General features: G+C 59.4%; 1 protein-coding gene across 1 annotated transcript in view; it reads left to right on the forward strand.

Annotated features, from left to right (window-relative positions):
* Window positions 1-23,621, forward strand: part of RIPOR3 (RIPOR family member 3) — a 55,207-nt gene that overhangs the window by 14,443 nt on the left and 17,143 nt on the right. Inside the window, exons 2-3 of the mRNA XM_077166754.1 lie at window positions 20,073-20,190; window positions 23,150-23,281. Coding sequence (XP_077022869.1) covers window positions 20,081-20,190; window positions 23,150-23,281 — 242 coding nt within the window. The 5' untranslated portion in view covers window positions 20,073-20,080. The remainder of the gene's footprint in view (window positions 1-20,072; window positions 20,191-23,149; window positions 23,282-23,621) is intronic.

Genomic DNA, 23,621 nt, shown 5'->3' on the forward strand with positions numbered 1-23,621 from the left:
CAGGAGAAGGCCTGAGGTTGGGGAGGCGGTTTTGGGAGGCTCGGGCCCCGGACCACTCTCACGGGTGAGAAGCCACCGCACTAGGCCCGCGAGCCCCCGTGGGGATGAAGGCATCGCAATTCAGCTTTGGGCTCTGTGTGACTATTTCGCAGTGGCTGTTTGTTAGTATTGACGCCAAACAACGCTGGCTTTTCATTTCCGGTAACGATCTGTGTCCTCTTAAAATGCTTTTATTTCTTGAAAAGTGAGTTAATTTTTTTACAGTATTAAACAATCAGCTGTTGATCTTTTGAAGATAGTTACTAACATTGTCCTTTGCTCCAGTTTTGGGCACGGCATATTAATCGTGGCGTGTATTGTCTGGATGTAGGTGGAAGGCTGCGTCATGGGTGATGACACCGTAATGTGCTGGACGCTGCCATCCCTTTCCCTGTAGGATGCGAAGCTCTGGAGAAGGGTTCGATTTTGAATGTGTCAGTGTTTATGAGAAGCCTTGCTTACATTGTATGGTCCAGTCATTGCAAATAGAAAAATGCCATTATATATATTATCCCCATAGAATTTGACGAGAATTGCTATGACTGAAAAGTTTTTGAGTCCGAATTAACCTTTATTTATGAAGGTATTCCTCATTAGGCTGAAATGCATTCTGTAGGTAATCTCTTTGAGTTTCTGGAATGTTTTCTTAACCTTTTTGGATATGCAGCAGCTTCCGTGTCTGAAGTTCCCTGCAGCCCTCACTTTGAAGAAAGCTCACGCCGGGGCCCTGCACCCGAGTCCTTGGTCGCTCCCCTTGAACGTTTCTGCCGTATTTATTAAAAGGTAGTTTAATAAATAGCATTGCATTCTTTGCTGCGGCACAGGCTGTAAACTTAAGTGGAGTTTACCAGCACCATCTAATGTTTCAGCTTTAAAAAATAAAAGTAGACACAGGCCCTGTTCAGTTCTAGAATGCATGTGCACTACGACGCACAGCGGCCGCGGCAGCTGCGAAGGCCCTCTCTGACCTGTGAGTATACTGCTGCCCGTGTGTGCAGCTGGACGCTGCGGGCTGTGCACCACGTCAGGACACTGGCTGCAGGCTCTGGCCAAGTTGCCGTCTACACCGCCAGCTCCAGGGTGCAAGCTGTTTTCATGTAGAATGCAGGAACTGAAAAGGTCAGTCTGAGAGGCAGCCCTGCTGTGTCTCCGCCTTTCCGGGTACTCTCCTGCCGTGCAGCCGTGGCCCTGCACGTGTGCTCTGAGGACACACATGTGTGTGTGCAGGGCAGTGCCCCGCACCAATTTAGATGTCTGTCTGGTACCGTTTTTTAACAACGCCTTATCTTGGTGCTGTAGACTCCACTTAAATCTGATTAAAGTTTCATTCTTGTCAAAAAAAAATTAAATAACTTATTATATAGGGTATATGGAAGGCATCGTGAAGGCGATAAATGCCTGTCGAACTCTGGGACACATGAAAGCAAGACCCTCAACCCTTCTCCGAGGGAGGTTCCCGGCGTGTTGGGAGCCGAGAGCCCGTGGGATGATTCAGTTGGTCATCGGCCGCCCCCTCAGGGAGTCTCGAAGATGGTGACGCTGCCTCTGGCTCTGGGGGGCAAGGAGAGCTGCCTGGAGGAGGTGTTGCTGGGGGGCAAGGAGAGCTGTCTGGAGCATGGCTGGGGGCAAGTCTCTCTGACGTTTTTGTGCCCTCAGGCGGGGAATTTGCACAGCTATGCTGCTAGTGAGCAGCAGTCAGGACTTTTTTTTTTAACTACTTTTTGTTGATATTAAGTCACATACCATACAAATGTGTACTTACAAAATTGCACAGAACATTTTCATCACCCTGAAAAGCCCTTACCCTTAGCGCCCGCCCCCAGCCCTGGCAACCCCCAGGCCACTTACCGTCTCTGCGGTTCGCCTGCTCCAGACATTTCACGCAAACGGTCCTGCACGTCGCGGCCCTTGGTGGGCGCTCCCTCCCCTCCGCGCCATGCGTCCCCACGGGCAGACACCAGCGCTCCGCTACTTCTCGGGCCCGGATGACGCCCCGTGCGGACACCCTGTACCTCACGGGTCCCGTCGTCAGCTGGACACTTGGGCTGTTCCCGCTTGGGGCAGCGGTGAACACATCCACGCTGTCTGGTGAAGTCGTGCTGGATTTCTCACGGGTGAGCTAACAGTGGAATGGCTGGGCCGTGCGTGCTCTCGTCCAGCCTTTAGGGGAACTGCCGGACTGTTTTCCAGAGCGCTGGACCACTGTGCATCCCAGCAGCAGTGGGTGGGGGCCCCGTTCTGTCCCCCTCCTCGCCCACGTGGCTCACCGTTTCCTTTGCAGTAGAAGCGGCCTGTGCATGTGGCGTGACGTGACGTCACATTGTGGATTTGAACTGCGTCTCCCAGCAGTCGGGGCTCTCCACCGCATGGCCGCAGCTCCCGCCTTCTGCTCTCTGAACCCGGGGTCCACGGGACAAAGCATCGGGGAGGGATCGCGAGGCTGCGCAGCGTGGGGACAGGGCGGGCGGCTGGGAGGAGGACAGGCGTGGGGGGCGCAGGGCTCGGAGCCTGGGAGAATTTGGGGGGCAGGGTGGGGAGTGCACATGCCCGGAGCAGAACTGGGAGACTGCACCGAGCTCTTTCGCAGGTGCGGGGTGGGCTTCTAACTCAGAGGGAGCCGGGCCGGGCCTCGGGCTCTATTTACACGAGTACAGAGGCTCACGGCCGACCCTAGTGCAAAGGCTCTGGCGAATCCTTTCCGGAGCGCCCCTCGAGGCGGACTCAGAGGCGCAGCGCCTGGCCTTGGCCTCCTGTGCCCAGGAAAGGCCTTGAGCTCTGACCATCTGCTTTTCTGAGGAAGTGGCTTTCATTCCCGATGCCGGGGCCCACTGGCCTGTGCCTCCTGGAACGCCGGCCCCTCGTCCCAGCCCTGGCATCCAGGCAGAGCGTGGCGACCGCAGGCGCGCCTTTGCCGGCTGCCTTCTGGGAACCAACCCGGAGCGAGATGCGTGCTTCCCGAGCACCGGCCGGATGCGCTGACGACCACCTGCCAGACACCCAGGTGCGGAGCGTGGCCCCCTCCACTCCCACCTTCCTGAGGGCGGAGACGCTCAGAGCAGGGGCTGCGGCCGGCGCCACGGCGATGCAGCAGGGTTGGACCCCGGCTCTGTGTACGCCCGGCCTGCCTCTAACCGCCTGCGGGGGCCTCGTGTGACGGAGCATGTGTCCTGCGCAGACAGTGGGTGCGTCCTCCAGGCTGTGAAACAAGGACGCACAGACCCGGCAGCTCAGAGCAGCTCCCAGCCTTGGCTGGGCCCCGGCGTAGCTGTCTGGGCTCCCGCCTCGGGGCTCAGAAGGCTGAAGCTGAGGTGTCGCTGGGCTGAGCCCATGTCTGAGGTCCGGGGACGCCTGGACCTCACGCCTGGGGGCTGCACGTGTCTGTGACACTGGGGCCTTCGTTTGCCAATGGCTCTCACCTCCTGGAGGCCCCCCAGGTTCCCAGCTGTGGGGGTGGGGATGGGGGATTCTGTCTTTAAAGCCCGCAGTGGAGACCCTCCCTGGCGCTGCATCCTGTTCATGCTTTGAGCCTCTTTCCCCAGCCCCAGTGCAGGGCTCGCCTGATTAGGCCAGGCCCACCCAAGATACCCTCCCTTTTCTCGTATACTTTACTATAACCACGTAGTGAGCGCTCACAATAGTCGCAGGCAAAGAGAAGAGGACGCTACACTGGTGAGGGCTCTGGGGTCACTTCAGCACTCCGGCCCTAGTAGTGGTGACAACGGTCGCGCACAGGATGTCCTCTCATTTGCTCAGTGCTGTGCGGCCAGCACTGCTGCCAGCACGGGTGGCACAGGCTTTTACAGCTTACAGCTCGGAGCCATGAGCACCTGGTAACCCTGTGGCCTCCATACCTCTGACCTCTAGTCCAGGGATCTTGGCACCCCCCACCCCCCCCCCCCCCGAGCCCCCGGACCTCACAGCCCGGGAGGCGGTAAGCCAGGGCAGTCCTTTCACAGGGTTCCCGCTGGGCTGAGTGAAAGCCCCTCGGGAAGCAGCAAACCAGCAAAGCCTGCAGGGTCCAGGAAGGGCCTGGGAATGTCTCGCGGCAGAGACATTCTGGGGCTGGGGAAAGAGGCTCAAAGCACTAACAGGATGCAGCGCCAGGGATGGTCTCCACTGCGGGCTTTAAAGACAAAATCCCTCACCCCCTCTGAACCGTCCCCAGGAGTCTCCCAGGCTCCTTACCGTTAACCCTCCCTCTAAATGTGCTCAGGTCCCCTGCTAACCCCCCACGCTGCCCCCATCTGCCCCAAGGCATTTTTTAAAAATATTTACTGTGGTGAGAGGTTATCCTGGAGGTTATTCTTACACATTAAATAGATATCACCTTGCTGTTCAAGATGTAGTGGAGAGGCTGGAGGGAACTGCCTGAAAATGTAGAGCTGTGTTCCAGCAGCCATGTTTCTTGAAGATGATTGTATAATGATACAGCTGTCACAATGTGACTGTGTGATTGTAAAAGCCTTGTCTCTGCTGCTCCTTTTATCTACCTTGTCAACAGATGAGTAGAACATATGGAATAAAAATAATAGGGGGAACAAATGTTAAAATAAATTTAGTTTGAAATGCTAGTGATAAATGAAAGCGAGGGGTAAGGGATATGGTATGTATAATGTTTTTTTTTCTGCTATCATTTTATTTCTTTTTCTGTTGTCTTTTTATTTCTTTTTCTAAATCGATGCACATGCAACTATGTGATGATATTAAGAATTACTGATTATATATGTGGAATGGAATGATATGTTAATGTTTTTGTTTGTTGTTAATTTTTTTAATTAATAAATTTTAAAAAGATGTATTTATTGTGGTTACAAATAGCCAACATAACATTTCCCATTATAACCACCTTCTCACCAAGAACTTTTAAGGGACTAGGTATCTTTGGGCAGATTTGTGAAGTTTTAAAAACTGCGGTCTTTTCTCCTGCCACACCTGGCCCCACGCTGGCCATTTCCCTCTCGTGCAGTCGATACAGGCTGCTGGGGAGCAAACCTCAGGAGCACCAGAGTGGCGGAACCCAGCAGACTCCAGTGGGGCTGTCCGTGGGGCTGCTGGCGGGCGACGCAGAGCTCGGTGGGGGGGGGCCAGGCCCAGGCAGGGGCTGCAGTCTGAGGGCTCAAGGTGGCCCAAAGCAGGCCTTGCCCCACCCCCCACCCGGGATGAACAACACAGCGTGTTCCGTCTCCCTGTCCTGCTGCCCCTGCTTCCTGTCAGCCCGGCTGGGGTCAGTGTCCTCAGCTGGGGGTGGGGGGCCCCGGGTCGCCCTCAGGCTGCCAGCTGTGGGGAGAACCAACGGCTCCCAAGGAAAGGGGCTCCGCCGCGGGGGGCAGGGGGAGCCCAGGGGCACGGAGGACTGAACTCGAGCCATCCCCACCCTAAAAATCCGTTGCCCAGCCTCTGCCTGGGGAATTTGGCACGCGCGTGTCCTCCCTCCTTGTCCCCTGCCCTGGCTATCCGTCGTGCTTTCTCACGCTGGCGCGCTTACCGTCTGTCCCCACCCGCCTGTTTTTGGCCCTCCCTCATTCACCCGGAAACTTGTCCCCCCTCCAGGCCAAACGCAGAGTTTCACACGCCAGGATTCCAACCCCAGCAGGCCAGGATCTCCTGATAGGAAAGCTATAAATTATAGTTTGCTTTTTCCTTTCAACAAGGATCAGAAGAAAAATCTATTTTCTCCTTTGCAGAGCAAGTCTTTGCAACTGTAAGCAATGGCTTCCATTTCACAGGTAAGGAAGCGGGGGCTCAGAGAGAATAAGTGATCTGTTCAAAGAGGCAAAGACGTGACTTGAACTCAGGGTTTTTGACTCCCGGCTTATGCTCCAGACCAGTGGGTCACAGTCTTTTTGTGTACAAGTATCCTGGAGGCCAGGTGTCTGCAGAGTCCAAAAGTCCCTGTCTCCAGATGTCATTTTATTCCTGCACACGAAGTCAAAATGTGGTGCTGTCCTTACCTTCATTGAACTACCTATTCCAGCCCACTCTCCTGTAATACGAGCTTCTCTAAAACGAGCCCTGTTTCAAAAAAATAAAATAAAATAAAACGAGCCCCGTTTCCCTGGTAATTTCCGTTTCAAAATTGGAGCCACATTCCCACCAAAATTATCTCCCAGCAGACCCAAGTAAGAATGTTTGGCAAAGAAGGAATTAATTGATAAACAACTTGCAGTACACAAACTGCTGAGTGTCTGCCTGCCATGGTTTGCACACTTCTGGAAGTTCTAGGATTCCAGTTCCAGCACAAGCTGTTTACTTCAGGCTGTTAAGCCACATGCAAGCCTCACCTGCTTGGGAATCCACGGACCTGGTTGAGCCCAGACCCCCTTCCGTGACGGGAGGAGTTTGTGGTGCCCGGCAGAGTGGGTGCCCTGGAGTGGGTGCCCTGGAGTGGGTGCCCTGGAGTGGGTGCCCGGTGGAGGGGGTGCCCCTGGAGCAGGTGCCCGGTGGAGTGGGTGCCCTGGAGTGGGTGCCCCTGGAGCAGGCGCCCGGTGGAGGGGGTGCCCTTGGAGTGGGTGCCCCTGGAGCAGGTGCCCGGCAGAGTGGGTGCCCTGGAGTGGGTGCCCTGGAGTGGGTGCCCGGTGGAGGGGGTGCCCCTGGAGCAGGTGCCCGGTGGAGGGGGTGCCCCTGGAGCAGGTGCCCGGTGGAGGGGGTGCCCCTGGAGCAGGCGCCCGGTGGAAAGGGTGCCCTGGAGCATGGTGCCCAGTGGGGCAGGGCTGTGGTGCGAGGGAGACAGGCAGGAGTCTCCTGCCAACAGAAAACGGATCCTTGAAATGTAAGGTTCTGGGTTCTAGAAGATACGGCTGTTCCTTGGAGGGAAATGCTGTCCCCGCCATGTGAGCCCATCTACCCTGAAGCCGCTACCGTCCTCAGAGTGGGGAGAGGGCATGGAAAGGCTGCTTTCCCTGCCTCCCTGCCCTGCACAGATGCCTCCTGGCCGGGGCAGAAAGCTCGCCGGCCTTGCTGGGACTGCTCCGTCCTGTCACTGCTTCCCTGGGAGGTGCCGGCGGCCCCTCCTTCTCAGAGCCCGCTGTCCTGGGAGTCCCACCTTCCAGAGGGCGCATCCCCGCAATGGACTTCTGGGCTAAAGCCAGCCGTGCAGGGCACCCCGAGCTACTCATGCCCCCGGCCCCAGGCCCTCCCCACCCACCAATGGGTGCTGGACCCCCGGCACCCACCCTTCCCCTCCAGCACTGAGAAGGATCTGAGGGACCGGCTCTTGGCCCGCCCTGCCTGGACCCCACCCTTGGGCAAAACAGAGCAGATCCTCTCCAGAGCCAGCCGCTTGCAATTTCTAGAAACTTCTTTATAATAATACAGAAACACCCGATCTGATGTTATTAAAACTACTGGCCCTCATGGGTGTTTAGATGGAGCCACGCCTTTAACATGCCCGGCGCCCTGCCCTCCGGTGCTTTACATCGCACAGGCAGGACCAGAAGCAGCGACACATTTATCTGAACTGATATTAAAGTTCACATTTTTAGCTTCAAAATACAGCCCTTTAGAGTTCTCCGTACGAGAACCTTATACTGGAGGGTTTGAAAGTGAGGGACCAGCGGCCTGCCACCCGACGCGTTCAACCAGGGTCCGGGTGCCAGCGGCTCAGGGAGGCGCGGGTGGCCGCCCCCAACTCCGGCCGTTCTGCTGCCGCGGTGGACGGGGCTGAACCTCCGCGCAATGCGATGGGGCCGCAGGGCCGCGGAGACCGGGGTGGCTTCGGGAGCTGTGCTGTTGTGTGTCGCAGACGGGGCCACTCGGGGGTGTGGCCCGAGCAGTTGGTGGGAGGGTTCCGTGCCTCGGTTTCCCCGCCTGTAAAATGGGAGCACTCCGCGGGTTAGTGAGATCACGTGTCCCGTACGTTTGTCTGCTCCGACTATTTTGTGGGGAAACTGCAGGTCCTGGCCGCGGGGCCTTCTGCAGGGGTCCCACACCAGGGAACCCCACACCGGGGGCCCCATACCGGTAGGGGAGCTGCAGACCCTCTTCTCGGGCCTCCGGGCCCCCTCCACATCTCTCTTTCGAGACGCAGGTGAAACAGACACGGCCGCCGGGATCGGGGGGTTTCTCCTTGCGGACCTGGAGGGCACAGGGCACACACCGACCCCTGAGCTGCCCCGGCCACTGGCGCCCCCTTCTCCCCTCGAGTGGGAGGCTGGACATCTTGAAAGCTCTTTCCATTCTTCAGCCCAGAGTCAGCCATGGGTGACTCGGGATCAGAGTCCTCTTTCGAGAGGGGCGGCTGCACCCCAGGGAGGGTCCCCGGGCCGAGGTTTCAGCTGGAGGCGGGTGGGGGCGGAGTGGGGGCTGCAGACCCCAATTCCGACCCTGGCCTCCTCCCCAGCAGCTGCGCATCCTAAAGCCAATCCCCTCCCCCACCCACCCAAGATTAAACGAGGAAACCCCGGGGGGTTCCTGGCCGGGATGGGCACAGGGCAGCCGCTGGGGCACTTGCTGAGGGTACGCAGGCGGTGAGTCCCCGCGGCCCAGGGCCCCGGACAGGCAGGGAGGGACCCGCGGAGCAGGTGGGGGACCAGGGGAAGCATCAGCAGGAGGGGGAGCGGGGTGGGGCGGGCCTGCTAGGGTGAGGACTGACCCGAAAGGTCACAGGGGGGTCTCTGGGGCGATGGAAAGATCCGCGTCTCGCTTTGGGCGGTGGTTAGCGTGAACTGGCCACTCAACGTCCAGTTGGTGCATTTTACCTCCGGTCAGTCACACCTCGATGTTGGAGTAAGAAGTTGAAATATAAAGGAAGGCTCCCCTCTGTGCTGCCCCAGACACTCAGCTGTTTCCAGAAGCACTCCTGTTTCCCGTTTCTTTCCTGCCCTTCTCTGTGCCTCTTACAGGCATTTTTAAAAATTGCAGATACTAGAAAGCTATAATGTTATTTGTATTTTCCTTTTTTTAACTCGTTACATATGCTCCACCTCAGCACACGCAGCCGCCTCCGTCCCTCCCGCCGAGTTTAGTCAGCCCCGCTGCCTCCTGTGCTATCGGAGCAGAGCTGCACCGACCAGCTCGGCGCTGTGGCATTTTTGCTGCCGAGGGCATGTGTGGGAGGAAAGCCAGAAACCGTGATCGCTAGGCTAAGGGATGTGGGTTTTCACATTTTTTGTTTATGTTTCCAAATTTACACCAGCAGCAGCAACATACCAGCCTGGATGCCGCTGGGTTCCTCTAAAGGAGACTTTTTGTTTAAATATTTTTATTGAGAACTCGTCAAACACATACAGCATGTACAGGGTGTGCGATTAGTGGCTCACAATATCCTCGCATAATTGTGTATTCATCACCACGATTATTTTTTAGTACCTTTGCATCACTCCAGAAAAAGAAATAAGAAAAACTCATACATACCATACCCCTTACATTGACAACCAGTATTTCTATGTACCCATTTTATTTTACCCTTTGTTCCCCTTATTATTTATTTATTTTTTTATCCATATTTTTTACTCATCTGTCCATACTCTGGATAAAAGGAGCATCAGACACAAGGTTTTCACAATCACACAGTCACACAATAAAAGCTATTATCATTATACAATCATCTTCAAGAAACATGGCTCCTGGAGCACAGCTCTACATTTTCAGGTACTTCCCTTCAGCCCCTCCAATACACCATAAATTAAAAATGGGTATCTATGTAATGCGTAAGAATAACCTCCAGGATAACCTCTCAATCCTGTTTGAAATCTCTCAGCCACTGAAACTGAATGTTGTCTCATTTCTCTCACTTCTTGTTTGGACAAGAAGTCTTTCTCAATCACTTGATGCTGGGTCCTGGCTCATCCCTGGGATTTTTGTCCCACATTGCTAGAGAGGTTTTCACCCCTGGGAGTCATGTCCCACATAAGGGGGAGGGCAGCGTGTTCACCTGCTGAGTTGGTTTAGAGAGAAAGAGGCCACATCTGATTAGCAGAAGAGGTTCTCTGGGGGTGACTCTTAGGCCTTATTTTAAGCAGGCTTAGCCTATCCTTTGCAGGAATAAGTTTCATAGGGTGAACCCCAAGAATTGAGGGCTCACTCAGCCTATTGATTTGGTTGTTCCCACTGCCTGCGAAAATAGAAATTCTCTAAATGGGCAAGTTGAATATTTCTCCCTTTTTCCCCATTCCCCCAAGGGGACTTTGTAAATACTTTTTTATTCACTATTCAAATCACTCTGGGATTTATTGGGGCATCACAATAACCTGGGCAAACCAACAAAATCTAACGGCCTATTCAGGATTCCATGTACCTGCTGTGTTCACCTAAAATGACCATAAAAGTTAAATTAGGACATGCACTACCCAAAATATAAATTTTGCACCCAATAGGCATCTCTCCCTTTGGTGTCACACAAAAGTTGACATTTCAAAATATAGACAATATCATCCTTTACCCTTTATTCTGATCTACCTTAATCCTATCCAGATCAGCTTCATTCACATCTCTAGTCAAAGTCTAATCATGTTTTCACCTTTTTCCGCAGTTGTTGAGTGGGGTATGCTGACTTTCACAGCTTCAGAGTTCTAGATACCCGAAGTTTCTGGGAAAGACCAGGTTATATACAAACAGCTCAGTATCTGGAAATTTAGAATTAAGTTAAATCTTTAAGGAGACTTTCAGCGCCCAGCCCTCGAGGCGGGAGAAGGAGCCGGCTAGGGGCAGGCGGGGAGAGAACCCCCCCCCCCCGCAGAGGGGACAGCAGTGCAAAGTCCCAGAGGTGTCAGCGTGGTCCGGAGTGTCCAAGGCAGAGGCTGCTGTGGTTGGAGGGGACAGAGAGGCGGGCAGAGCCAGCTCGCTCAGGGCCCGACTTTACCGGGAGCACCAGGAAGCTGCGGCCTGGGGGGGGGGGGGGGCTCGTTTTATTTTTAATGTTCATGGAGGTAACACGTGTAGCGAGGAAACCAGGGACGCTACGCGAAAAGAGAACGAACAGGATCAGGCTCCGAAGTCTTAGGAGGTGGGTTTCATGGGTCTGTGGCCGTAGGGCCAACCCAGGAGCCTCTGACCGTCTGAGCACCCAGTAGTCCCTGATACAAGGTATTTATAGACAGAACCTGGCGGTGTCTTCCTAATATGACAACTGGTTACCCTGAAGGAGGTGATGAGCTGCTGGCAGGGGTTCCCTAATATGGGAACTGGCTACACTCGAGGGAGGTGATTGGCTGCTCGCTGGTGGGAGGTGATTGGCTGCTCGCTGGAGGGCGGTGATTGGCTACTCGCTGGTGGGAGGTGATTGGCTGCTCGTGATGGGAGGTGATTGGCTGCTCGCTGTTGAGCGGGACCAGGAAGGGTTGCTAAGGCGTGGCGGGGAAGAGTCCTCCCTGCTGCGCGGAGCTTGCTGCTGCACACGTGTCCAGCCCGAGGTGGCTTCACCCACTGTCAGGCTACAGTTCAGGGCTATCAACTAGTTCACCGCGTCGAGCTTGCGGCACCGCCCTCGCGGCCCTGACACCTGCCCGCGTGGTGCCCGGTGAAGTCGCGCGTCTGCCCTGTGCCTGGCTCCTTGCCGCGCGGCGTCTGCGCGGTGGGGCCCTGCTGTGCGGGGTCGGAACGTCATTTCCTTTTGTGGCAGAAACTGTTCCAGCGCGCGCTGCGTGGAGGGCCGCGCGCGGACACGCATCTGTCCACACCGCGCTCTGCCCCACGTGGGGCGGGACGGCAGGAAGAGAGCCCGGAGCACGTCACAGCCCAGGCAGGAAGATAAAATTCTCACCCCAGAAGCTAGACTTCAGCGCTCGGAAGGTTAGACACTTAATCTCAGGCTGGAGAAGGCAGGTTCCAAAATCTAAGACGTGAAGGGATAATATTGACTGATTGGTCCCATAAATACTCACGGCTTCTATAAAACTCACATCACCGAGAACAATTAAAAAGTGAGCGACCAGCTAGGAGGAAGCAGAGAAAAGACTGCTTTCGGGGTCGATAAACAGCCCGAGAAGTCCTTAAGAAACGTTTCAGTGGTAGAAAGCAGGCCTTGTGTGGGGAGACCCGGGTTGGATCCCTGGACCATGCACCTAAAAAAAGAAAAACACACCACAAAGGACGTGACTAGGCGAGTCCCTGGAGAGGAAATTGAAGACAGTAAACACATGGATATGATACTTAATCTCCTCAGGAATGGGGCGGAGTGGGGGGACATGAGGCTGTTGGGGTGGCCAGCAGGGTTCCTTGGGGTGGGGGGAGCTGCCAGATTGGAGTGAGGAGGGGGGTGATGGCAGAGTTCCTGCCCACGTGCTCTCAGCACCCCACTCCCGTTCAGAGGTCCATGCTCAGCACTGTGGGGAGAGAAACCCCCAGAGGAGACAGAAAGGCGAAGGGTTCAGGCCCAGCAGCTCCAAGGGCTGCATGACAGCGCACTTGGGTGGGGAAGGTGGTGGACAGGGAGCCTGGGGGCTGGAGGCCAGGGAGGCAGGGCCTGCAGGGGGCAGGGGGTGGGGGCAGGGCCTCGTGCTGACCCTCCAGGCACCAAGCACTTCCGCCTCCCGGGAGCCTTCCTCCGCCAGAAAACACAGAAGATTCCATGTTATGACTGTTTAGGATAGAGAGTAGCACGTGACTGTTAAACATTAAAATGTTTTCTACTACTACAAGTCTTTTTTTCCTTTCTGATTTTAAAAGTAATTAAAATGTTCGTGGGCCCCCGGCTCTGCCCACTGTGTCTCCTGGAGATGACAGCCCAAGACAGGGGCGGAAATGGCCTTCCAGGGATGTGGGTGCCTTCTCCGTTTGTGTGTTCTGTGGCGCCATGCTACCCGTTGTGCGCCTGTGGGGGGTGGGGGTGCCCAGGGTGGGGGGTATGTCCCTGAAAATTACAAAGAACTAGGGGCTATCCCGCTCGGGGGAGGGGGAGGGGGGTGGGGGTGGGGTCCTGCGCCCCTCGGTTCAGCCATCTGGTTTTGAATCCCAATCCGTGGTGGACTGACCCGAACTAGCACTTGTCCACCGCCACGTCCTTCTGGGTGTGGCCTGGACTCTGGGTGGCTCTGGGACGGGCTCGTGCCCCCCATGGCTGCTCGGGGGCTGGAGCGGAAGCGGGTCCCGCCCAGAGCCCTGCGTTCCAGGCAGCCGCGGCCGCTGCTCGCCCCCCACACCCCGTGTGCCCCGAGAGGCTCGTGGCCCGTGCCCAAGGCTGGCATGTCCGTGGGGGTCAGAGGCCGAGGTCGCGTGGCAGCGGCAGGTCCGGCACCTAAGAGAGCGCCACTGGCCATGGGGCTGGAATCTCAGCCCCAACGAGAGCTGCGGCTTCACCCGGAGACCCCAACCCTACCCGCCATGACCGAGCCTCTGACCTGAGCTGAGTGGACCCGGGGCCCGGCCGGGCCTGCGGTGTCCGGTTCAGCGCGTGGGGGGTGCGGCGTGGTGGAGGCCGGAGCCCGGGGGTGGCTCCTGGGATAGCCCCCAAAGGGCTCCACTTCCCCATGGCCTCTGTCCTCCCTGGGGACCAGCCGGGAGGGTTTCTCTGTGCCCCGCCCCCTCTGGCCCTCCCCCATCTCAGTCCTCCTCCCCCGGCCCCATCTGTATCCCGAATCTTACAGTCCCCGGACCCGCCGAGACCGTCCTTTAAGAGGGGATTCAGGGGCGCCCTGGTGCTCCCCGCAGGCGCTGCGTCTGTCCCTCCCCCATTGTGGTCCCTTATGGGGGCCCTTTCCCCACCTCTGTGCAGGCCCCAGCCACCTGCCTGCCTTGCATCCCCAGCCCCCCAAGTGGCACAGGGGCTCCTTCTCCGAGGAGACCTTGGGAACCCCGTGAGAGGATCCGGTTGTGACGGGCCTTTTACATGAAACCCGCTCTGCATTCCTCCTCCTAACTCAGGGGTCGCCTTCTCTTCCTAACGCCTGGTGGAGCTGGCCGGGCGTGGGGACCACACGTATGGACCTTAAAAATCTATTTTTTTCTTCTTAAAGAGGAAAGTTTCTGCTCTGACGCCAGGTCATCCTGCAAAGCACTCTCTGCAGTGGAGAACGTGCAGGGTCAGCTTCGGGCTTAATTACTGTGTGGCCATGATTTAATTAATCTCTCCGAGCTCCAGTTTGTTTTCTCAAATTAACATTTTTTTCTAATGTAGAGGAATGCATGCTCATTGGAGAACAGTTGAAAGGAAGTAAAATGGAAATGATATTGCCTGTAGTTTTACATCTTGCTTTTTATAGGTCAGCTGCTTATTTTGAAACTTTTCCTGTCATTTCTCTACCTCAAAATCATTTTCCTAATGGCCGCGGCTGCACATGTGAAATGGACACACAGGGGCCCTGAGGTCCCTGGTACAACCGTCCCCCCCCCCCCCCAACCCCTGCCCTGAGGTCCCTGGCACAGCCCCCCTCCGCCTGCCCTGAGGTCCCTGGCACAGCCCCCCTCCGCCTGCCCTGAGGTCCCTGGCACAGCCCCCCTGCCCACGGGACCCTTCTCAGGGCTGCAGGGCCAGGTGCCAGCAGGACATCAATCTCAGCGGCCGCCTGCCCTGGAAGAGGGAGGGCGGGGCTGGGACTGTGTGGTCAGCGAGGGACGAGGGGCCCTGTACCCCGCCTCGGTGCCCGCCGCCTAACCATCGGGCTGCTGGAGGGTTTCGTTTGCCCTGCAGTCCTGGGGGACAGTCGGGCCTCCTGGAGGAGCTTCTGGTCGTAAACCAAATGCCAGGATGCACCGCCCACAGGCGGGGGCTCTGCCGCTCCCCCAGCTCCCCTTCTGCCTCTGAGTTGTCCCGGGGCAGGACCCGCTCTGCAGCTGCCCAGGGTGGGCTCCACCTGCTCAGTTTAAGCCACGGCTCCACGAACCTGCCCCTCTGTTCATTAAACAAAGAAACATAAAAGGCAACACTTACAGAACAGCTCCCACAAAGCGAAGGGTACCCCGAAAGAGAGTTGGCAAAATGACAGCAGGTACTCATTCTACTCCCGTTCCGGGGGTGCTAGGCGGGCGTAGGGGATGTGGGCAGGAGGGGCGGCAGTGGCCTCCCCTGGGGTCCCCTGTGATCCGGACTCTGGGGTCCCATAGCCGGCAGCCCTGTGCTGTCCCCAGCCCCCCAGTTTTACTGACAGGGTGGGGTGGGGGGGCTTGTCAGCGATACCCCCGCGCAGTTGGAGCCACGGGAAGGCCACCACCCAAGGCTCAGCCTTAACAGTAGGGGACGCGTCGGGGGAGGACGGTGGGTGGTGGGGAGGCTCGGGGTGGCAGCGGAGGACCCACGGGGCTGGCGAGGGGCGCCGGGGGGGTGCATGGGGACGGAGGGGGATGTGTGGGGATCGGGGGTGCACAGGGGTGCCGAGCCAGGCTGCAGATGGCAGGAGTGGATCAAACCCTTAGGGCAGGAGCCCAGGCTTGGCCCAGCAGACGTGGACAAAGGGGCCTCTGCAGAGTGACCGGCCAGGGCTCAGCGCTCAAGCCGGTGCCACGGGGCTACTGAAGGGGTGAAGGAGCAAACTTGCTAATGGGTGCCGGTTCTGAAGTCCAGGCGGGCCCTGCAGCCTGTCCCATCCACTCCCTGGCTGGAGTTTGTGCTCGGGCCAGTGCCCCCCTCACCCCTAGGCCCCTGTGCACACATGGTCCAGGCTCAGCCTCAACGGTCTGCAGTTCCCCTGGCTCACCCTTCCCGGGCTCTCTGAGCCTATGTGCCTGCTGCACCCACACCCGAGCCCGGGCGCCTGCTGCACCCACACCTGGCACCCCCCCAGCCCCGTCCCTGTGCCGCTAGTTCCTCCTGCTGCTTTAGATTTCAACCTGAGATGGCATGTCGCCCGGCGGTCTCCCCAGCCGCTCCCTACTGGTTTGGGGCTCCCTCTTTGCTCCCACAGGCCTTGGTGTGTGTGGGGCCATACCTCTGGCATGCAGTGGGAGCATGAAAAAGCCCTGCCCTGTGGGGCAGAGGTCCCATGAGGGACCTAGCCGGTCACGAGCAAGTCGATAGGGGACAGGGCGGTGTGGGCTGGTCCACCCTGTAAAGGAGCCCAGAGCCAGTGAGGACCGGCTGCCTTGGCCAGGGGAGCAGAGCGGGCAGCTCCGAGAAGCCAGGCCTGGACCCGAGCCCAGAGAGCTGGGTGGGGAGGTCAGCTGTGGAGGGCCTTGGGGGCTCCGGGCAGAGGCCTGGGCAGGGGGGAGGCTGGTCAGTGGGCCTTGGCGGTGGCGGGTGGGGGGGAGGGCGGGGAGATGGGGAGAGCCGCCTGTGAGCAGGTGGCAGGGTTAGGCCGGAATGCGGCTGTGGGAATTCAGGCCCTGCAGCCACCCCGGCTGACCAGGCAGCCGGTGACCTGTCCTGGGCTTGCCGGCCATTGGTGGGGCAAGGGAGTTGGGTTCTGAGCTTTTCCGGGCCCTTTACGGAGCCACTTGTCTCTCTCATGTCCCTTGTCCTGGGCTATTTTGCCATTTCCTTTCATACTAAACCAAAGGAGCTATTTTGGAAACTCCTACAAGCAAATTAAGCTCTGGCTGGCATTTGAGCGGATAAAAAGAGAGCCCTAAGTGAGGGATTCAGGCATAAAAGCTGCACTGCCCCGAAAACCCATGTCGTTAAATTTAGAAGCTTCACCTCTAAATGAGGTGAAATTGCAGGTTCCCTGGGCCGGCAGGAAGAGGAGCCACAGGTCTGAGTGGGCCAGCAGTGAGCGGCCAGATTTAGTGGGAGTATATGCCAGCTCCCCCCGCTGCACCTGTGGGGAGGCGGTCGGACACGTTCCCCGTGGGTGGGGAGCAGCTGACCGCCAGAGAAGCCCCTTCAGCTCTGGGCTCAGTGTGATGCCCAGGGAGCCAGAGAGAAGCAGCGCGGGAGTGAGGAGTGGACGAGACAGCCTGCCTGCCCCCGAAGGTTTGGGAGCTGCTTGGCTCTGCCCCTCTTCCCCGCCCAGGGGCTCAGGACAGTCCCTGGCACCCCTCCAGGGTGCCGAGTCCCCTGAGGGTCCCCATTAACTCATGCCTCCCCAGGGACTTCCTAGACCTGCCCACAGCCGGGCGGGTAGAGGGTTAACGCGTGCACAGGCAGCAGGCGGGTGGGGGCTTCAGCCCCTGCTCTTTTCTGCCTCCCCCTGGGTGGCCGGGACCCTGCCGTGCCAACCACTAGAGGCAACGATGGGCACCTTTGGTCACAAATGGCTGGCAGGACCCCCGAGCTTCTGGGGTCTCAGCCAGGCCGTCCCACCCCTGGGCATCCACCAGACACCCAGCTGGGTCAGGTGGCAGCGTGGGCCAGAAGGGCAGTGCTGGCAGCAGCCCAGGCAGCTCCATGTCGGGTGGACAGCCCAAGGGGCCAGCAGGGACCCCACATGCCGAAGCCTGCGGGGGATGATCTTTCTTACCCCCACCCCCCCCGGCCCGGCTCCTAGGAAAGGGGCTGCACACGTTCTGGACGGCAAGCGCTGCTGGCAGTTCATGGCTAGGTTTTGGAGTCCAGCGTACCCAGGTTAAAGTCCCAGCTCTGACACTTCCTATTTGTGGCCTCCGACGAGCCGTTTTCACTCTCAGCCTCAGCTTCTCTTTCGGTAACATGGACTTGCTAATAGTACCTGCCTCCTGGGGTGCTGGGGGAAGTAACTGGGATTTTAAGCCCTCAGGGCGGTAGCAGGCAGAGGCCCGGCTCCCAGCGGAGACAGGCTGCTCGCCCCGGGCACAGAATGGCTTTCGTAAATAGTCCTGTGGGAACACAGCCATGCCCCGGCGTGCAAATGGTCTGAGTTCAGTAGTTGCAACACAGAATGTCTGGCTTGCAAAGCCAAAAATATTCACTATCTGCCCTTTATATAAAATGTGTGTGGGCCCTGCCAAGGAGAAGAGTACTGCTGCTGGTGGTGATGAGTCCACTGCCTGTGGCCCGGGCACACCGCCCACGAAGTGGGGGAAGCAGCCCCAGCCCTTCATTCCCTGTTCTCTTGTTCATAAAGACCAGTTGTGAATCTTCTGTGCACTGAGTACAGTGCACACCAGTCCCTGGCCCCAGGGAGCCCCCCGACGAGAGGGGAGACAGGCCGTCACCGTTCACAGCTGTGTAACTAGAGGGAGGCAGGCAGGGTGGGAGCCTGGGGGAGGAAACTGGCACAGCCTGGAAGGCTTCCTGGTGGTGGTGACACCCAGGCTAGCGCACGGAAGGTGGGGAGGGCTTAGATGGGAAGACAAGAGAAGAGCCAGACCTCAGAGGTGAGCGTCCCAGTGGCAGCCTCTCATCCTCCATCTCATCTGATCCTGTCCACCTCCTCCCTGTCCCCAGGAAGGAAGCCAGAGGGGGGTGTTTTTAAAGAACATCCCAGAAGGTGGGGAGAGGGGCTGCTCAGCCATCGTCTTCTCTTACTCTGAATTGGGGTGACCGCAAGGCAGCTGAGGAGGGGGGAGGGGGGTGGGGGCCCCCCAGTACCCCCATCTGTTTGCTGCTGCCCCCAGGCAGAGAGTGGTGCTCCCCTGACCCCATGGTGCTCCCTGGACCCCATTCCCTCACGCAGCATAGAGGATGCGGCCCGGGGGTGCGGGAAGTGTCGCCTGCCCGTGGGGAAGAAACTGCGTCGCTGCATTGCCCACTTCCAGGGGCTCGTCCTCCTGGCGCGGCTGCTTTCACGCTACCGCCATGCCGTCAGCCGGCTCACGAAATTCCTAAACCACAAAGAGCCGACAGTTGGGAGCTGGAATAGCCTCCCCGGGGGCTGGACAAGCTCCCAGGGGCCCGGCCCTCAGTCTCCTCATCGGTCAGACGGGGCCGGCACAGCCCCGCTCTAAGGGGAAGGGTCATCCACAGAAAGTGCAGGGCAGGGCCGGAGGGCGGCCGAGCGTGCAGGAACGGCGACCTCTGTCCCCGCGTCCCCGCGCCCAGCAGGGTTCCCGCCAGGGTCCTGGCACACAGTAGGTGCCCACGACTGCCCGCAGCACCCGCCGCGAGGGGCTGAGGTCATGGCCCTCTCCTGGTTCACCCTGGCCGGGCCCCACTCAGACCCGGGCCCCCGCCCCTGGCTCGCCTCTGCACCCCGCTTACAGATGAGCTCAGCGGCCAGGCGGGCACAGATGGCAGAAGGGGCCTGTGGCTGCGTGCGTGGCTAGGGACGTCTCAAGGCCAGAGGCCGGCCGGGGCCCTGGGCCGTGCGGGACGGAGCCAGGATGGTGGGCGGCCTGGCCAGAGGCTGAAGGGGCACCGACGCCAGGGGCTTGCCGGGCGGGGAGGGGTCCCCGGCGCGGTGGAGCTTTGTGTGGGTGTGGCCTGGCAGCGGGTCCCGGGGCACCCCTGGGGCAACGTCACCCCGACTGAGGAGCAAGGCACGGACCTGCAGGAGGAGAGATTTGGGTTAGATATGGACGGGAACTTTCCGATGGCGCATGCGGGAAGGCACTGGCTGCCCAACCAAGGGCCTGCTGGCCTTTTTCCCATCTGGGATGACCTGAAAAGGGAAGGGGTGTGACCTCCTGGGCCGGCCTCACCGCAGCCAGGGCCAGGCAGGCAGGGTCCAGGCACCCCCCATGCCCGCATTCTGCTGCATAACCAGCCCTGGCCCGAAACCCTCCCATGGCTCCCACGTGCCCTCGCCAGTGGCACAGCCAGACCCTTCCTGGGGCCAGCAGGCCCCACACCGCGCCTGCTGCACACCCACCCTGAGCCCCAGCCACTGACACCTGCTTGGTGACATCCTGCCGTCCCTCCCCCCGCTGGCTGACCCCCCTCAGCCTTTCGGACTCGGTCCCGGCGGCTCCCCTGCTGGGCACTGACGGCTCCGTGTCCTAACTGCCTGGGGGGCTCCCAGCTGGACGCAGCCTCCAAGGGTGGGGACCCTGCCTGGCCGCCCCGTCGTCTCCAGCACAGCGCTCAGTACACGTGCTGCTCAGCGAGGGGCAGCCTGCACGGCGGGCATGAGGGTCCCTGGCGGCGTGGAGGATCCGGGGGTTCAGGGGGCTGCTCTGCTGCTCAGGACGCTGCATGGCTCAGGCCTCACGAACCAGCAGGAACGAGCGCTGGGTTCGTGTCCCACTGTGCTGCTTGCCCCGGCAGGTTCCTGAGCACAAATGTGAACGGGGACAGGCCGGCCACTCCCCTCTGGGCTGGGAGGTGCCCTCGTGGGGTGCAGGGGGTGACCCCCGTCCTCTCCCTGCAGAGACGGCCATGTCAGTGAGGGTGCGATTCCTGTCCCCAGGGGACGCAGCGGCCATGGGTGCTGTGGGCCGCAGCGCGTCCTTCGCAGGCTTCAGCAGCTCCCAGAGCCGGAGGAGCACGTAAGTTCTACCCCGTGGGGTGGGGGGAGGGCCGTGGGGACGCCCACCCTGCTTCCCAGTTGGTCCTGAGGCTCTCAGGCCGGGCTTGCAGCCCCAGAGGGGGGGCGGGGGGGGGAGAATGAGCCCCTCGGTGTCGGGAGATGCCCCCTGTTCCTGGGCCCGAACAGGCCCCGAATCACCTGGTACTCCATCTGCCTGCACTTCTGACTCCCACTCTGCAGAGCAGAAAACCCGAGGCTCAGAGAGGTGCAGTGGCGTGGCCAAGGTCACACAGCAAAACTGGCCCAGAGCTGGAACTTGGTGTCCTAGGGGACAGTGAAGATGGGATGTTCTTCCCGTTTGGTGGAGTAGGAAACAGGATCTCCTGTCCCACCACTGTGACCTCAGCTCTCCGGGCCATGTACTGTTCTCTCTGACAGTAGTGTTTGTGCAGGGTTGTTGTGGGGGCTTGGCGAGCTGAGGCCCATAGCACACGCTTCTGGAACTTTCCAGCAAGGAGGGAGGGCAGCCTGCACAGAGCGGCCCAGTGCTGGCCGGTGACAGGGGGGTCTGCCCGCCGCACCACCATGGCCCTCCAGCCTGGCCTGGCCCAGGCCTACCCGCCTTGCTGCCCGCTGCTTGGGCCTCGGGCAGAAACCCCGGGGACCCGCTGCTGCTACCACTGCCGGGCTGCAGTCACTTTTCGGACCAGCATTCTGAGGGCCGGAAGGACGGCGGCTGCCCCCTGGGCACCTCTAGGGCCGGGCATGGCAGTGGCAGGGCCAGTGGGTTTGGCGCTATGCCCCCTTACCTCCCACCTGGCCACCCGAGGAAATCCCCTGCCCCGCCCGGTGGGTGTGAGCCTCGGGGCAATGGGCGCTGCCCCAGCTATGAGCTCAGAAGTGCAGGGCGCGTCCAGAGACGTCTGGGGCCGGTCGCTTAGCAGGAGCGCAGCCCCCGCGGGGGCAGAAATGCGAACTTCCCTGTCAGTAGGCCTCAGGGGGCTGGGAACGTGCTGGAAATGCAAGTTTTCGGACCCCAGCCTAGACTTTTGGAGTCAAAACTATGGGTGGGTGGGCCAGCAATCTGAGTCGAGGGTCCGCCACTTAATTGGTCCGCCCCGGCTGGGTCAGGGTGGGGCTGGGGGTCTGCGGACATTTGGGCTTGGATCCCAGCTCTGCCACCTATGACATATGTGCCTGGGCAAGTCATTTATCTGAGCCCGTTTTTCTACCTTGTCATGGGGTTAAAAATAGCCCCTGCCCATAGGGTGCTTGTGGGCGTGGGACGAGACGCGCTTGCAGACTCAGGGAGCCGCGGCCTGGCAGGAGCTTCTCTGCGGGGCAAAGTTCTTGTTGGGCATTCTTTGGAGCAGGATGGTGTTCCCTGGGCGCTCCCCCTCCCCCCTCCGTACTGGATCCCCAAAGCCAGGCTGGGGCCCAGCGCCAGCTCCCCGTGGCCTTGCACCTCTCCTTAGCCCCGTCCCACCCCTTCTCGCTCCGGGCACCTGCATCGTCTCCCTTCCTTCAGGGCCCCGCGAGGGCTCGGACACCGCAGCCTCTGTCCTCTCATTTCTAGTTCACTTCAGCTCGGGTGCACAAGCGCTCCTTCCCAGGCCGTGGGTGAGGAGGAGGATGCCAGCAGGAAGTGACGAATAGAATAGCACCGGCTCACATCTGTTAAGCACTTACTAAGTGGCTCTGCTGTGCCAGGCATTGCACCTTGAATCTAGAACTCTCAGCACCACCCCCTGATTTAGGTTCTATTGTTTTCCCCATTCCACAGATGGAAAAATTGAGTCTCAGGGAGTGCGTTAAGGTACAAATGAAGTTGCTTTGGCAAAGGAAACCTCGGAAAAAGATGCAAAAATCAGAGTTTATTCTCTCGTAACCGTGTGGTGATGTTGGGTGGCAGGGGCAGTCACCCCCCCAGTGTCCAGGGCCCTTCCTTCTCCCTGGGGCGCAGCTCTCCCCATGGAGGGAGGGGGTTTGTGCAAGTGGTTGAAGCTGGGTCCCAGTATTGGGTCCCTTCTCCCAGGAGGGGCAGGGATTGGGAGAGGGGCTTGCAGCTCCCTTTTAAGAAACTGACCCCGAAGTTGTGTTGTTTCTGCTCACGTTTCTCTTGTGGAAATTAATTATGAGGCCATTCTTGGTACAAAGGCGTCAGGAAATGATTTTGAACACATGCTGCTGACGAGTGAAAGCTGTGTCCAGCCAGCCCTGGTCCTAGAGTTTAGTGGATGGACAAGTTACAGGGTCATCAGTATCAGCCGATAGAGGGCTTACCTGCCCCGAAGGCCAGTCCTGGGCTGCAGGGACCCCTGGCCTCTCACACAGTGGTCAGTCCTGAGAGGGGGATATGACCCTGGAGGGTCGAAGAGGGCACGCGGCGGTCAGTGCAGTATTGCCCAGTCCACACTCCCAGCCCCGACAGGCTCAAGCAACAAAAAAACTCTTGGTCCGTGTAGCTGAAAAGTCCGTGAGTTAACTTCAGGTGCAGCCGGGTCCAGGAACTCACTGCCGTGTGGACTCTGTGCCTCCCTCTCCGTGTTGGCTTCATTCTCTCAACATGGGGGCAAAGGGGACAGCAGGACGTCCAGGTTTGTGCCCCCAGTGCAGGAGTGTCAGGGGGAGACTCCCCTCTCCCGAGGGTTCTGAACCCAGGTCCTGGCTGGTGACTGGCCGGGCCTGTGCCCCATGCCTCTCCCGGGCGGGGGTAGAGACGAGCCGAGCAGCCTGGCCAGGGGAGCTGGGCCCGGACGCGTCTTGGCCTGCGGGACGGTGCACACTGCTTGGGGCCCTGGCCCCTGCCTGCCTGCGCTTCTCCTGGGAATCTTGTCCTGGCCCCAGGCTTTCACTGTTTCAATCCCCAAGTCCAGATGAGGAAACTGACGTCCAGGGGGTGTTGCGGCGGCGGTGGGGGCACGGCCCACTCTCCGGGCTCTGGCCGGGTCCCTGACTGCACGTCCGCCTCTCCACAGGTGGGGGGTCGGCTGGGACCCTGCCCGGCCCCCGGCGGCCACCAAGACCCCTGGCCCGCGTGGCTCCCTGTGCCTGGACCCCCGGCCCCAGCAGGTGAAGCGGATGTTGGCCGCGCTGCAGAGAGGCCTTAGGTAAGGCCGGCGGTCACGGGGCTGCTCGCTGCCCGGGGGACGCGCCAACTCGTCCGCACACGCCACAGAACAGCTCGGGCCTGCCTGTCCCGGGCACTGCCATAGCCTGGACCCTGCCCACGAGTGCGGGGACGTGTTGGCTGTGAGGACGCAACTGCCCGGAGGTGGGACCGGCCCTGGGCTGAGTGCCACAAGGGAGGTAGCTGGGGACACCCCCATGGAGGGGCCCATTGCTCCTGACATGCAGGAGGGCCTCAGAGCTCTCAGGCCGGGGGACAGCGGGGCAGGGGGCAGGGGGACAGTGGGGACAGGGGGCAGGGGGACAGCAAGGGCAGGGGGA

This window comes from Tamandua tetradactyla, chromosome 1 (genome assembly GCF_023851605.1).
Source record: "Tamandua tetradactyla isolate mTamTet1 chromosome 1, mTamTet1.pri, whole genome shotgun sequence".
Taxonomy (NCBI): Eukaryota; Metazoa; Chordata; class Mammalia; order Pilosa; family Myrmecophagidae; genus Tamandua; species Tamandua tetradactyla.